This window comes from Falco rusticolus, chromosome 11 (assembly GCF_015220075.1).
Source record: "Falco rusticolus isolate bFalRus1 chromosome 11, bFalRus1.pri, whole genome shotgun sequence".
Lineage (NCBI taxonomy): Eukaryota > Metazoa > Chordata > Aves > Falconiformes > Falconidae > Falco > Falco rusticolus.
In genome coordinates, this window is record NC_051197.1 from 18,976,894 (window position 1) to 18,991,274 (window position 14,381).

General features: G+C 37.4%; 2 protein-coding genes across 5 annotated transcripts in view; one reads left to right on the forward strand and one right to left on the reverse strand.

Annotated features, from left to right (window-relative positions):
* On the forward strand, positions 1 to 9,846 carry C11H1orf146 (chromosome 11 C1orf146 homolog). Its single transcript, XM_037404666.1, has 6 exons — positions 1 to 755; positions 1,669 to 1,795; positions 3,735 to 3,828; positions 4,573 to 4,741; positions 7,559 to 7,637; positions 8,990 to 9,846. Exons 1-6 carry the CDS (start codon positions 634 to 636, stop codon positions 9,107 to 9,109), a joined length of 711 nt encoding a protein of 236 aa, XP_037260563.1. The 5' UTR covers positions 1 to 633; the 3' UTR covers positions 9,110 to 9,846.
* The window catches only part of GLMN (glomulin, FKBP associated protein), a 23,758-nt gene continuing 17,373 nt past the window's right edge, over positions 7,997 to 14,381 (reverse strand). For all 4 annotated transcript variants that reach the window (XM_037404664.1, XM_037404663.1, XM_037404662.1 and 1 more), the window contains 3 exons: positions 11,823 to 11,946; positions 10,405 to 10,487; positions 7,997 to 10,266 (listed from right to left, as the gene is read on the reverse strand). In XM_037404664.1, the coding sequence (XP_037260561.1) occupies positions 10,159 to 10,266; positions 10,405 to 10,487; positions 11,823 to 11,946 (315 nt within the window). In that variant the 3' untranslated portion in view covers positions 7,997 to 10,158. The remainder of the gene's footprint in view (positions 10,267 to 10,404; positions 10,488 to 11,822; positions 11,947 to 14,381) is intronic.

Here is a 14,381-nt window from a genome sequence, read left to right on the forward strand (position 1 = left end):
TTCCACATGTTTGTCCCTTCAATCATCTAAAAATGTCACACAATCTATACTTCCGCAGCAGCAGCAGTCTCTCAGGCCAACACCAAGCTTCTGGAAGACTTTTATGGGGACGCTGAGGAGATGGCAGGGTTTTCAGCAGCAGAAGCCAGTCCCCACACGCTGCAGGGAAACGCAGAGCGGTGGACAGGAGTCAAGCAGGCCGGCAGAAAGGCAGCGGCCTCGGTGCTTCCTCACCTCCCACCGAAGCCTGAGTTGTTATAGTTTACCTGTCCAATTAAATGACAGAGACTGGCCAATTAGAAAATTTGATTTATTAAAGCAAGCGACAAGTAAGCAAAACAGCGCTGGGTAGCTGGGGAGTCTCCTGCTCCACCAACGGCGTGCAAATTCAAGCAAGCTGAGCAGCTCTTTTTATCTTCACCAAGGTCGCTTCTGACATCTTCAGGACGCCCCTCTGCTGCTTCTGTTACTGTGGTTTCTTGTCAGACAGGACGTTCCCACGTTTGGTGTAGCAAGATAACATTGTGGACGTGTCTCTTCTTGTTAAATAGGAAGGTTTTAAGACCACCACAATGGGTTCGTTCCTCTTGCTTAACTTGGTTGATCAGCAAATTACCTTTAGTTACTTATTACATGACTGACTTTCTTAGCAGTGAGGTATGCGCGCTTCGTTTGGCCGGTGGGAGCTTTTGCCTGCCATCTCTTCATTCTCAGACCTGTGAGGCGAAGCTGGTTTCAGCTGCTGCACGTCCCCGGTAAGGGGCAGCGGCGGCGGCCAGGGGACGGCCCCACCGTACGCGACCCGGTGCCGCCTGAGGGCTCCGCGCCCGGCGGCGGCGCTGAGGTGCCGCGGGGCCCGGAAGGCGGGAAACGCGGGGCGGGGAGTCCCCGCCCGCTGCCCAGCCTTACCAGGCGGCCTCGCAGGGATTTCATTTTCGTGCCTTACCAGGCTTTGAAAACGGGGAGAGGCCAGGTTAAAACTTACACTGGGAACCGACTGGCACAAAGGTTTTGTGGAAACGAGCCCGGCCGGCGTGGCACGCAGTGCCACCATTCCACAGGCAGGCGCCTCAGGGCTGGGCTGTGAGGTGAGGGGCTGTGAGGTGAGGTGCGTCTCAGCCCCTAGGCTGCCACAGGCTCTTGCCGCGCAGCTTCAGTGTCCCCAGCTGCACCACAAGAGCCCTGCTGAAATAGCAACGCCTGCCAAGGCAGATAGATATCCAAGAGTATTTTCAAAAGAGTAAAATACAAACACACATGGAAAGAGCTAGTGCTCAGGCCCACAGCATGGCAGGCTGCTCCGGGCCTGGCAGAAGGCCCAGAGCAGCCTTCCCAAAATTATCTTAGTGTAAAACATACACGGTGGCAAACATACCCTTTCAAAACAGGGTAGATGCTCTTTACTCGTTTAAAGTGCTTTTAGCAATGTTTTTCTGAAGTAATTTATTCTTCATGCTGCTCTCCCTGTTCTCAGATGCAGATTCTTTAAAGCCGTTTAGGTACCTAACTGCTATCTTAAATTAGTTCAGTGTTAGTGGGCATCTGTGTAAATTCTGGGGAATTGGACAGTGCCCTGGTTTTTAATCAGATCTTTAATGGATCTGCGTGCCTTAAATATTTCACCTCCTTAATTAGCAGGTAATATATTTTTAATCTTTCTTTTTCCAGGCTTTTCAGAAGGTGGCACCTGAGAGTTCACTGCAGAACCACTAAACCCTTGAAAAAAATGGCAGAAAGTGGTGGGCAGGAACAGCCAAGATGGGTAACAACAGTTATTATGAGTACAGCTCTGCAGGTACACCACCACTTACTAAGAGCAGCATCTGACTCGCTAAGAAACACTGAAAGAAGCATTTCTTATATTCTATACATGGAAATTTTTTATTCAATACCAATTAATATAGTTTTTTGAGGATAAAACAGTGATATTACTCTGAAGTTACTTCCACTATAGCACTGGTGGTTTTTTTTTTTTTGTGTGTGTGTGTGTGGCTTTTTTCCTAGCTGCTTCCATACCTATTTAGTATTCCTGCCACTTGCTGTTCTGGGTTATGTTGCTTTAGGATTGTCCTCCTGACTCATCATTTTTGTACTGCACTGATGCTGCTTTCTATTAGCACTATAAATAATTCCATCAGATTTTTTTTTTAATTTTCTGGATTTCTCCCTAAGCGCTTGATTTTCTACTATACAGTATCAACACTGGGGTAGACTATTACTAGTAAGTGTGCTGGTCAGTTTAAAATAGTGATTCTTACAGATATGGATTTATATCTCTTAATATCAGCAGCCTAGGCTGTTCCCCAGTAAAGTGAAAGGGTATGTCAAGGAGCTGGTAATTAGTTTCTGCAGCTGAGGCAAATTTCATGCCAGCTGGAGAGAATTTAGAGGCAAGAGGGCTTTGATTCACAAGCAAAAATATCTTACACTAGCTTGGCTGACAAGGTTATCACCCCATCTCTGCTGTATAAATGGGTGAATGGTATTGAAATAATTCCTGCATCACCTCAGTTTAAAGCCTATTTTTATTTGCATGCTTGTCTTGGCATGATGGCCTGTAAGCTGTTCCAGTTTGGGAACTGCTTCAAGAGCAACTTAATCCATAATATGGTGAGAGGTATTGGAGGGCAGTGATCTCATCAGCTCTACCAGCATAATTCATTCTTACTAATATGAGCCCCAGCTCTACTCAAAACTGCTGCTGTTAGTAAGGACTCTCAGTGAGCAACACCATGGAAACAGCTGAATACAAATCTTAAGATGGCTTTTCTTACAAAGGTAGTGCTTTGTATCAGTTTTGGTTATGAGTTTCTCTTCCCTGTACGGCTATTCTTTTCTCATAGCTGTTATTTTATATTTGTGCATTAAATAATTCACTGTCAGTAGTGGCTTTGAAGAAGAGAGTTTTTCCAAAATTGTAATTATACCTCATAAGCAGCTGTCATTGAGTGTTCCCTCTCCAGACCAATAAAACATAACATTTCTGGTTACTGTCTCCTTCAGGATTCACTTGCTAGCCTGACTTTATTTTGTACTCTTCCCTGTATAGGCAGGTTGGCTACATTTTAAATGTCTAGGTTAAAGAACACGTTATTAGCTAAAAAGGATTCCATGATTTAACCTTTAAAATATATTTGAGCAGCTTCTGTAGAACATACTGCAGAAATGCTTTTTGCAGGCTGAGAAATATATCCAAACCCGCTCCATTCTGTAGATGATTATATTGCATAGTGCAATGTTCTAGTTTTCCTGAGTGGATTGCATTCTGTCAAAAAGCTTTAAAGAAAATCATGTCCCATACAGATGTTCTGAACTATCTTCTAAATGAAATGCTGACATCTGTGAAAATAATGCAGTCTAATTAACTGGAATCATAGAAACACACTACCGTATGTTCCTCACTTCTGTAAATCCTCCTTTAGCACATCTTACAAAAATAGACTGTAAAATGTTTGCGCTTCTTTATGTATTATGCAAGAGTTTCCTGAGGCAAACTGAAATGGCTGCATACAAAATTGCCATTGTTTGATAACTTCCAATGCAAGTATTTCAAAATCTCATTAACTGAAAAAGTTTAATTAACATTTCAGTTTTTTATTGCAAGTGGAATAAAAAATATTTTTCTAAACAATGATGCTAAAGTTCTATCTGTAATCATTCAGACAATGCTTTAAATATTTCTAACTTGTTGGCTGAGATCATGTTTTAAAAATAACCCTTTAAAATTTATTTAGAATCATGAAATTTCTACAGTTCTACAGAGGCAACAACACAGAGTTCGGTATTCAGAATCAGTAGAAATCGGATCCGTGATTTTTTCCCTTTCTGGTACAGTACTTTGAAGTTTATGCTTTTAAACTCATAAACTCCCATGGGGTACAAGATTAGGCCCTGTTGTAGGCTACACTGAACTGAATAAAATCTGCCTTGTCAGAATGTCATGCAACAGTGGAAGGAGCTGTGCTGTGATTGTATGTAAATCAGAGGATTCAACAGAGAACTCTGGGGATGAAATGCGTTCATTGGTATTTACTTTATTTGGACATACTGTAGAACAGCTATACTAGATGTGGTGATCATCAGCTGAACTTAGTAAATTCTCATTATAACCGAGCAAACACATTGAGCACCATTAACATGTAAGACAGCCATCAGGATCTTTAGTATTCATGGCTGTAAACACAAGAGTGACCCAAGGCCCTTGGCTTTCATCTTCCAAGTTGAGTTTGCAGACCTGGTGGTAGCAAAGGAGTTAGGGAGAGGGTTCCTTGAGCAGCTTTGATCAGGAAATCACTGAAACTGCAAACATGAAAAATCTATCCTTCCTTTTTAGAGCAGAAAATGACTTAGACAGGTAGACAAGATCCTTTATCTTAAGTTTTCCTGAACTATAAGGACTAGGCCAAAGCTCATGATTGCAATTCATTGTCAAGATATGTAAATTCATTCATGTGTTTTGTTCATTGCCTTTTAAACTAATGGTGGAATAAGAATTCTACTTCCTGGTTTGTGGTGAGAACTTAAATCACATTACTGCCATGATGTGTACATTCACATCAATTTCTTCAATAGGTGTTGCATTTATACTGTCAGACATTCAAGACTTGCTTATGACAGGAGAAGAACAGTTTTCCAAAAGAATTCAGAATTTCATAAACATTCATCGGAACAGCTTTTTGGTTTTGTCAGCTGCTCTTCACGGCCCAGAAGAATGGAATGTCATGTTTAGGATTCAGAGAAGGTATGATTTCAACATCAACCCAAACTTTTTATTGCTAGGAAGAAATGAAGTAGCAGTCCTAGATCCAGGAATATTATTTTAGGAATTATTTTCAGGAATATGAATTTTATTTTACTAATGCACTGGAAAATTATTTAAAGCATATGTTTATTAATGGCAAAGAATACCAAGTGAATCAGTCTGATATGTCATAGGTAACAAAAGACGACTTTCTGCAAAAGAGAGCAAATAACATCCCTTTCAATCACTTTAGGGCTATGTAATGTAATTCTTTTTAAAGTTGTCTCTTGAACTGGAAAACCAGGCAATTTTCTTAGCTCTTGTCAGCACTTTTCAGCCATTTTCAAAACAAAACAAGCAAGTTTCCTTCATGAGAAAAGGCTATATTGTAAAGTACAGATTATTTATCAGCTTTTAAAATGTTTACTTGGAACAGTGTGTATTATACAGAACTACAACAATTGAAATAATATTATTTTATAGCAAAAGTGTAACACCGGACATCAAAGCTGTTTGTTTAAAACATTATCTGTGATTTCCAATGAAGCCTGAAAACTTGCATGTTTTAGTACATACCTGCTGACAACAGTTATCAGATTGTGCTCCAAACATGCAGTCAGAAGCATTTTCTGGTAGATACAGTAGTCCTAACTGCAGTTATTTTCACTCTTGACATCAAAGAAGTGACTATTCTATAGAAGTCTTTGATCTTTACCTCCTTGAAACTAGCACCAGTTCCGTTAAATCCTGGGCACACTGCCAAATGCTGATGACTACCAGAGTGTATGGGATGAAATGTAGGAAATCTATTACCCATTTGTGAAAATTCCATAAATTTTCATGAGAGGTCTTAAAAGCTCTGCCACCATTCAGCAAGAACATGTTATTCAGCTGATGGCAATGCCAATTCTCTATCTCCTTTGTGTTTATGTGCAATGGATGTTGTGCATGTGTTCATCACTAACAAATGTGATGGTTTAAAACTATATTCCATTTGGCAAGTCATCAACTTTATTAAAATAAAAATAATAGTTTTGTCATTGCAGGCCATACCAAATTCATGTTGATGAGGCACAATTATATTTTAGATGCACGTGCTTTTTTACTACCTTGCAGCTTGGAGTTCTGCTGTAGTATGGAAATTACTGACTGAGCTTTTGCATTGGTGGGGTTGAAATCTGTGCCATATGCTTTCAAACTACAAGTCACTTGTTAGATCTGTCAAAAAACCAAAGCCCCTTGGTATTTTCAGGTCTTCCTATATTACTGTTTCTTTCTGCTTATCTATGGTTTTGTTTCAGTTGGGGGAGGATTTTTATTATTATTAACAAGAACATTATCGGATTGTTGTTCAACAACATGAACGCTTTATGTAGGGTTGTATATATCATGGGGGAAGCAGAATAAAAGCAACCTTTATCATCAGTGCTCAAATGAGCATGACACTAATATCCTCAGTAAATCTGTATGTTAATTTTCAAAACACCTTGGAGCAAAGACCAGCCCTGTGTTCTAATGGCCACTATTCTGCCCATTGATCAAATTGATGAAACACAAACTAAATTTAGACCTGCTGTAATTGGAAGCAAAATTATTGATAGAAATGGGGTTTTCATGGATCTAGGTAAGTACATGTAATTATTTCTTTGTTGCACTTCATTCATTCATGCTTTGCTTAGCACATTGCTAGTATTAGCAAAGTCACAGCTATTTATTTCCCTAATCCCTAAATGTAAATCAAACCACAGTTTCTCCATCAGATTTTAGTAAAACTCAACAGTGACCTGAGTACCTACTCTTAGGGAAGGCCACAGCCTATAACACCTATTTTTGCTAATTAGAACGGGCAGCCAAGTTTAGATCAGGTATCTGACCAGCATGGGCCTTAATGCGAATGAGTCCAAGTCATCAAACAGATTGAGGGCAAGAACAGGTGGTAGTCACAAGGGGTGGTCACAGGGGAGTATACAGTTGAGCAGCTGGGCACTTCATTTGGATTAATCTTTTATTATTTAAAATTCCTCATTTGTTGTTGTTAATCCCCATCATGTTTTAGCTCTACAACAGAAAATGGCAGCAATGCTAACTGTTGTCATTGTTACAAACACTTAAGAGAGAAGTCTTAAGGAGAGGCTCTGTACTTGCCTAAGCTTTCATGTCTCTCTCTTCCATGACTGCCTTAAATGACAACTGATACTAATATGTCTTCACATTCCATTCTCGAGAATGAATGCAAATGAGTAACATTATTTATAGAAAAAGAATGAATTTTAGGTTAAATTATTTGAATTAACAAGTCTTTGCATGAAATCTGTAGCAGAATATCCTGCTATCTTAATCGCATCCGACCTACAGATTGCTATATTTAGATAGTACACTAAAAGATTTAGTTCAAATTCCAAAGTATTTTTAGCACAGTGTTTTTAGATACTTTCCTGTGTTCTTCCAAAGCCATTAAAAAAACCCAAACATTTTTTACTGGCACTGAGAACAGACAGTCTTCAACAATATAGCAGAAGAGAGTTTAATTATCCAAATGTACACATGCTTAAGAAGTGTTGATTGATTGGCAAATAGCCCTAGGAAAAGAAATGAGCCCCTTCCAAATCCCAACTAAACAACTGGTACAGAAACGGGACAGATGGCTATACAAACAGCATGAACTCTCCAGTTGCCTTTAAAGATAAAAGCAATCTTCTATGTACTTGTGCTGAGGCACAGTAGGAAGTTGTTTATATCATGTGGGAGTTTTATGGCATAACAAGTTAAATGTTCATTCTAAAAGTACTCTTACCCTTCATTTATTTTGATGTGCAGATTCCTGGGCAGTAATCTACGTATAATACCAGCTCATAATACTGCTGAAACTGTTAAGCTAATGCTAACTATAGCTAAGGTAAGTCTAGTTGCGTATACTTTAAAATATTAGCTCTTCAGAAGCATATTAGCCAGGAAAAGCCAGGAACTATAAAATATTTGGTTTTCCTTAATGGAACTTTTTGGGTCCTATTGACCGCAATCCATGTAATGCATTGAAATAGGGCTGTTACTCTGATTCTTTAGCAGAGACTTCATTGTTAAACTTAACTTCAAAAGATCTTAATAGCATCTATGAAGACAAATTAGATATTTAGGAGCTACTTTGGCTCTAATTTACCACTGTTAAGTCAGGATGGCTTCACTTCATTTACTAGTGCAGAACCAGCACAAGATCTAAATATGAGAGAACTTCAATGTAAATTAAAAATGCCAATCTGAAAGCTCTACTTGTGGATTTTTTAATGATGTGCACACTAGTATATTTCTACAAGTTGAGTGTATTTTATCTGTGTATCTACAACACATCTGGTATGCATCAACAAATTATTAATTAAATCTATTTACTGAACCTCGTTAAAGAACATTTTTCCATTAAAATTCTAACTTAGATACTAGCAGCCTGCCATGTACCAAAAATAAAAAGAGCAAGTCGAATGACATGTTAGGAATCAAATACGGATTTACATTTTAGCCATTCCTGAAGTGAGAATCTCAAAATAATAAGCATTAACCTATTCAGAGTATTCATCATTTTAAGAGTGTGTAAGCTATCCCTCACTTATTATATGGCAAAAGTTGTCACTTACTCCAATGTTGAACATTGTACTTGAACTTTTTATGGAATCTACTGATGTCTGGCCCAGTCTCTTAATACCTCATTAACCTAAAAGCTTCTAAGATTATTGCTGATCCTATAAATTTGAATTTGCTTTTCTGCTTCTTCAGAATGACACCAAACATCAACAGGACAGGCCCATAAGAAGTAATAATAGTACATATCACAAATCTGTTGCTTGCCATTGCATTATTTCTTACCCTTTGCAGTGCAAAGCCAGTTTAATGAGCTCACCTTTTGCCAGAGAATTCCTAACTGGTATAGGGCTTACAAAATGAACTTTTTTGCCGCAGGTTAACAGGCATGGCCAAGGGAGAAATACTCTAATCCTGAGCTACCATACCCAAGTCCTGTTGAAATACTATCCAGATAATCAAATGCAGTGCTGATGGGACTGGTTATTTTAAGACTGGTCATGCACCTAAAGGCATACATCAAATGACATCTGTGTACATCATTCCTAAATATCTACTTCAGAAAACATGATTCAAATTTTACTGCTGAATAATCTTACATTTCTACTATTTGAAAAATAGATGTTCTATTACCTAGAGTTGCTGTGTCCTACTCATAATATTTTTCTTTCTTCTAAGGTAACTTCCAAGCCACGAGCAGATGATATTCGTTACAAAATGGCAATGACAAAAGCCCAAATAATAGAAAACAGTCCTGTTTGGAAGATGCTTCAGGAGTACCAGTTGCATTGTAATTAATTTAGTATTTGGGGGTTTTATTCATAAATAGAGTGGCTACATTTTATATAAAATATGGAATGTTCTTAAAAAGACAGTTACATTTCAAAAGATTATACATACAAATTATGCATTTGGAATGAAAATGTATATCAAAAACTATATAGGTAAAATAGAATACATTATACCAAATGTGCATTTGAAGGAAAATAAAAAGTGGTTTAACCGCACTATAGAAAAGGGATCCTTATTTTTAACTTGCTTCTGAATTTATGAGTTCATTTGTTTACAATAATTTCCCAATATCCCAAATATTTAATGTATCTTAAAACTTTATCAATAAAGATAACGAAGATCAAAATGATTCCAAAATACAGGTTTCCCATGCACGAACAGGTATATGTATGAAATCTTAATACAGCATGTGGGGCTTTATGTTAATAAGTTTTAACATCTTATTTGGTTCAAAGTTGATTTGTTTTTCTTTAAACCTGGCTTCCTTTGCCATAGTGTTTCTACTATTATCTATCTATACCTTACAGTCCTGTTTGTAAATACAGAAGCTTGTTTGTCAACATTTAAAAGTGCTAACAAAAATACCTTGTGCTTAAACAGTGCTTTTTAGTTAATGGTTCTCCAGTAACTTCATAAAAATCTTTGTAACTCACAACAGCAGTCAGCAACTATTATCTAACAAATTTTGAAAATTAACAGAAAAAATAACACACAGCCATACCTCCTTGCCACAGCATAAGAACGAAAAAAACACCCAAAAAACCAAAACCCCAAACAATCCACCCTTGGTTTTAGTTTATAAACTTAAGGAAAAGCATCAAATTCTGAAGAGGAGTACTTTAGTAAATAGGCCATCTCTGTGAATCCCATACAACAACAGCAAAACAAAATAAAAAAATACCAGCAACAATACTTATAAAGAGCAGCATTTGCAATTCCTCTAGAGGCTACTCTAAATTGCTCTTCTTTAAAGGTTGGCAGCCTCCTTTCCAACTGAAGACTTATAGTCAAAATGATCTCGTAAGAAGTACGTTAATTTAAATACTCCAGCTGACCTAACTATTTTCATCCATTACAGCTTTTATTTTCACTTCAATGAGTTCTTCTACTCGAGCTAGAACACTTTCTATTAAATCAAACGTGAAGAGAGCTGAGTGTAAAACCTGAAATGACAAAAGGAGATTGTTATTTTTATTAGAAGAAATCTTTTTTTGTTTACCCACTATACATATACATTTGTCTCCAGATTAAAAAGAAAATTTCAGTACTTCTGAATAACTCTGAAAGAAATGCAAACTCACCTGAAGCTGCATTTCAGTAGTCATGGCAGGCATCTTTTCCCCACTAACAGTTAGAGAACAAACTGTGTTAGAACTGTGTGTCTCTGTAGAAGAAAATAACCAACAGAGATCAGGCTGCTGTTTCATGTAACTTTTATGTTATATATTCTTTTCATGCTATTAGTATTTCTAGACAGTAATTTTTAAAACCCACAAACCTAGGGATTGACCAAACACAGGACAGAAGGTGCTGAACCTTAAGGGGAAGACAGTGTGAGCTGGATGCTCTCTCTACACTTCCTGTAACATATGACTACATTACTAAACAGGCAATATCAGCAACTCAAAACCATTCTATATAGCTGAAATGCTCCTTAAAAAGAAAAAAAATTACTAAAGCTGGAAATTTTTTGATAAATATTTAACATTTCCACATCCAGAGAGACAGCAGGAGGTCCTTTAGCTTAATGAATCCAGACATTAAGAAAAGGCTGCAGGCTTCTCTGTTTCAAGCAGGTTCTTGCAGCAGGCAAAACTACAAGGGCAAGTCTGAAAAACTCACATTCAGACCGCACATTTGAAATTTGACGTAATGCATACAATGTTTACGTTTGGGAGAAAGACTAAACCATTTAATGTTACAAGTTGGATGTTCTCTCCCAAATCTCTTTAAGCTTTGTCTAAGGCTAGTGAAATGTAAGAGACTTAAAGAAAAAAGCTTCCTGCTTTTAAAGGATTCCCTTTAGAATGATAGGGAATTTTTCTGAAAGCAACCTGTGGCTGTCTCTGCCTCATACTTACACAGTTTACAACAACAGAAGATAAGACTAGAGGCAAAAAGCTGTACTGGCATTTTTGGTACCAGAAGCAAGTTCCTTGGTCTGTCTTAATTATACTGAAGGCCACAAAGGAACAGAGGATCTGACATACACAGAGGTTGCCTAAAGCAGCTACAGCTCTTATACCCTGTGGAATGTGTCTGCTTAACCCAGAGCAGAATTTGATCCTGTGTGTAAGATTAAAAAAATTTAAAAAAAAAATCCAGAAGGTACTCCCCTCAGGCCTTAAGAGAGCACCTATTTGCCATGCAAATTATTTCTTCTCGTGTTAACCTCTCACACCTAGTATCAAACTTAAGGGCTATATATTCAGAGAGATTTAGACGCTGCAATCAACCTTAAAATCCAAAGTATAAATGCAGATCAAGGTTTGAAGGTCTTCATGTGACATTTCTATCAAGTTTCCGTAAGGTTTACAAATGTGTAAGATAAACATGTTCAGATTTTTCTGACCAATTATGAAAATTATTATTGTCAAATACAGCAACTACTGAATTACCATTTGGGACATCCATACAGCACTCACCGATTCCTTGTTTCCAAAGGATTTCTGATGTTTCTAAATATGAACAAAGCTAAGAAAAAAAGAAAACAACTGACCTCTTCTATTTTCTTTCTTATTCTTTATTTCTGCTTCATAGTGGGCTTTTGACATATTGAGTCCTACATGCAGTGGTTTTAAAAAATTTTGCTCAATCTTCGGAAGTGCGGTCCATACACCAGTCTATTCAAACAGAACAGAGAAGGTCACAGATTAGTTTTAATAAAGCATATTGCAATCCTAAATTTTTGAGCATAAGTTTTTGGACTATCTTTTATAACAAACTTCTGTACTGTGAAGAAAAAAATAATTCAGATTCATGTATTTAAGCATGAGTAGCATCACAATGGATATTCAAGCTCCTCTCTCTCACATTATTTGCTGAAAATTGGAGGATGAAGCAGTCAAAAAAAATAATAAAAGGGGGGGCCAAACTTAGTACATAGACTGATACAGCAACAGAAATGCACATTTTCAACTTGTTCTTGTAAGCAAAGCTGAAATTATCTCAATACGTTGCAGAGGGTATCAGCCACATTCTCAGGCTAGAATCTCTACAGTGAGTAAAAAGCAGTTGTAGATTATTCTAAGATAATTCAGTAGCAAACCGCAACAAATATTTAAATTCACGCTCCTGAATTAACCTGTATCGCAATGCCAAATGAAAGCTCTGATGAACATCATGCTCCCCAAATATATAAGGGTCTTGTCTGTACTGTATTCAGTTTAAAAAGCACTCTGGGAGTGTTGCTGGATATGCTACTACCCCGTCCTTGGGCACAGCAGCTGGAGTGACCATGAACTTCTCCCCAGTCTGGCATGTGTAAGAGAAGGTTTTCAATAACGGCGCTCAGGAAGCAAGAGATACAAGGGAAAGACACTCAAAAAGCAAGGCTGTTCGAGGCTACGCAGCACGACGAAAGCCTCTCTGCCTCGGCACCTTGTAAGGCTGTAGCTACAAACTACTGTGGAAGGAAACAAATACAAAGCAGTCTTTGTATCTTTAGATATAGGAGCCATTTATATGATTCCTTTCTTCAGGCAGTATCCTCAAAGAGTGAGGATGATAAAAAGAATTCTCAGTGTTAAATAGTATTGTTGATTACAGTGGAAAATTCACCAAATTTTAATGCTAAATGGCACAAAGTTAACTGGTCAAATAAAACTGGTAATTACTTCCACCAGAATGGAGCTAAAAATGAAGAAATAACTTTCCAGAAAAATACTGATTTTAAACTTGATTAATGGAAGTGCTTGTTACACAGCAATCGAAACATCTGAACTGACATGAAAGGAGGCATTTTCTTTTTGCCCCACTTACACTGTATGAAGGGAGACAGGGATGAAGTCAGGAAGAACTGGCAGGGCTTAAATTGAAGGGAAAACTTCAGAAGAGGTGATGCTATTTTCTTCTCAAACTGTAGGTTCTTTAAGTCAGGTACTAGACAGCATTGTCACAGCAATTCTGTGCTACTACATTTAAGCTTTAGAGCTTGTACAGCGAAATTCTCTTTTTTCTTACAAAGCTATGCATTTACGTGAAACTGAGCAGACCCTAATGAGCATTTAAATAGTAATCACTCAAATCTGAGAAATGGATATAGTCTATCAATACTAATTACATAAACAGCAAATCAGAAATGCACCAACTGAAAGCCACTTTTGCTATTACTTTTCATTACAGTTTCAGTAATCAAAGCAAGCTATATTATTATTAGTATTAATCAGGCACTTAGAAAACTTGCATTCATAGATCTCAAAGTGCTCTAGAGGTAGATCAGAATTTTTTTCTGTATTTTAGAAAACAGAAAACGATATGCTGAAATCCATTACTCCAAATAATAAAGTCAAGGAACTGAGGGAGAACAACAAAATACCTTAGGATACTTATCTGCTGGTTAGAATATTCATCTGACCATGACATTGCTTATTCAAGACAAGAAAGATTTTACTGTACTTTAAAACTGAAAAGCAATTTTTCTTTAAACTGTCACTAATTTAAACACTAATTAAATATTTTAATGCAAAAATCAAAGCATTTAGTACTAAGGAGACAGGTGATACTTGTTTGCTACATGATAAAGTGGATAAGAAGCTTTTATTTATATTTTTGTATTTTATTTATATTTATGAATTGCATAAACTAGAGGAATGGTGGAACACAATGATTTGAGAGTCAACAAAGTTGCATTTACTGTTAGAATAAGTAGCCATCTGGTAGTAGAATGTAATCAGACAACTAAACCACAAATAATTCCATTGGCTCTTCAATGCTGTAGCAACATAATCCAAGTCAGAGCACTTATAAATCAGCTGCTAGAATATGGAATCCATACATTGACCCAGTTGTGAAATTCAACCAAGTTTCCCCTTGAGTATCCAGGAACACATTTCCATCAACTGCAGGTGGGCACAGCTGACTGTACACAAAACCAGCACATCCATCATAATATACCACATTGAATAGCCATACAGCAGTTGAATTACAAATACAGTCTGCACTGATCTACCAGTAAAAAATGTTGCTGACTGCTTCAGACAAAGAGCTAAACTAAACAGAGAACAAATAGGTGGGAATTACAACTAAAGGTACAAAATCCTGCTTTAAAATCAGGTAG

What these genes read in the sequence shown, in the direction of transcription:
- C11H1orf146 (XM_037404666.1), top strand. Translation starts at nt 634, where the DNA reads ATGACTGACTTTCTTAGCAGTGAGGTATGCGCGCTTCGTTTGGCCGGT. An exon ending in TCAGCTGCTGCACGTCCCCG is followed by an intron (nt 756 to 1,668) that starts GTAAGGGGCAGC and finishes TTCTTTTTCCAG; the next exon opens with GCTTTTCAGAAGGTGGCACC. An exon ending in TTATGAGTACAGCTCTGCAG is followed by an intron (nt 1,796 to 3,734) that starts GTACACCACCAC and finishes AAATTTATTTAG; the next exon opens with AATCATGAAATTTCTACAGT.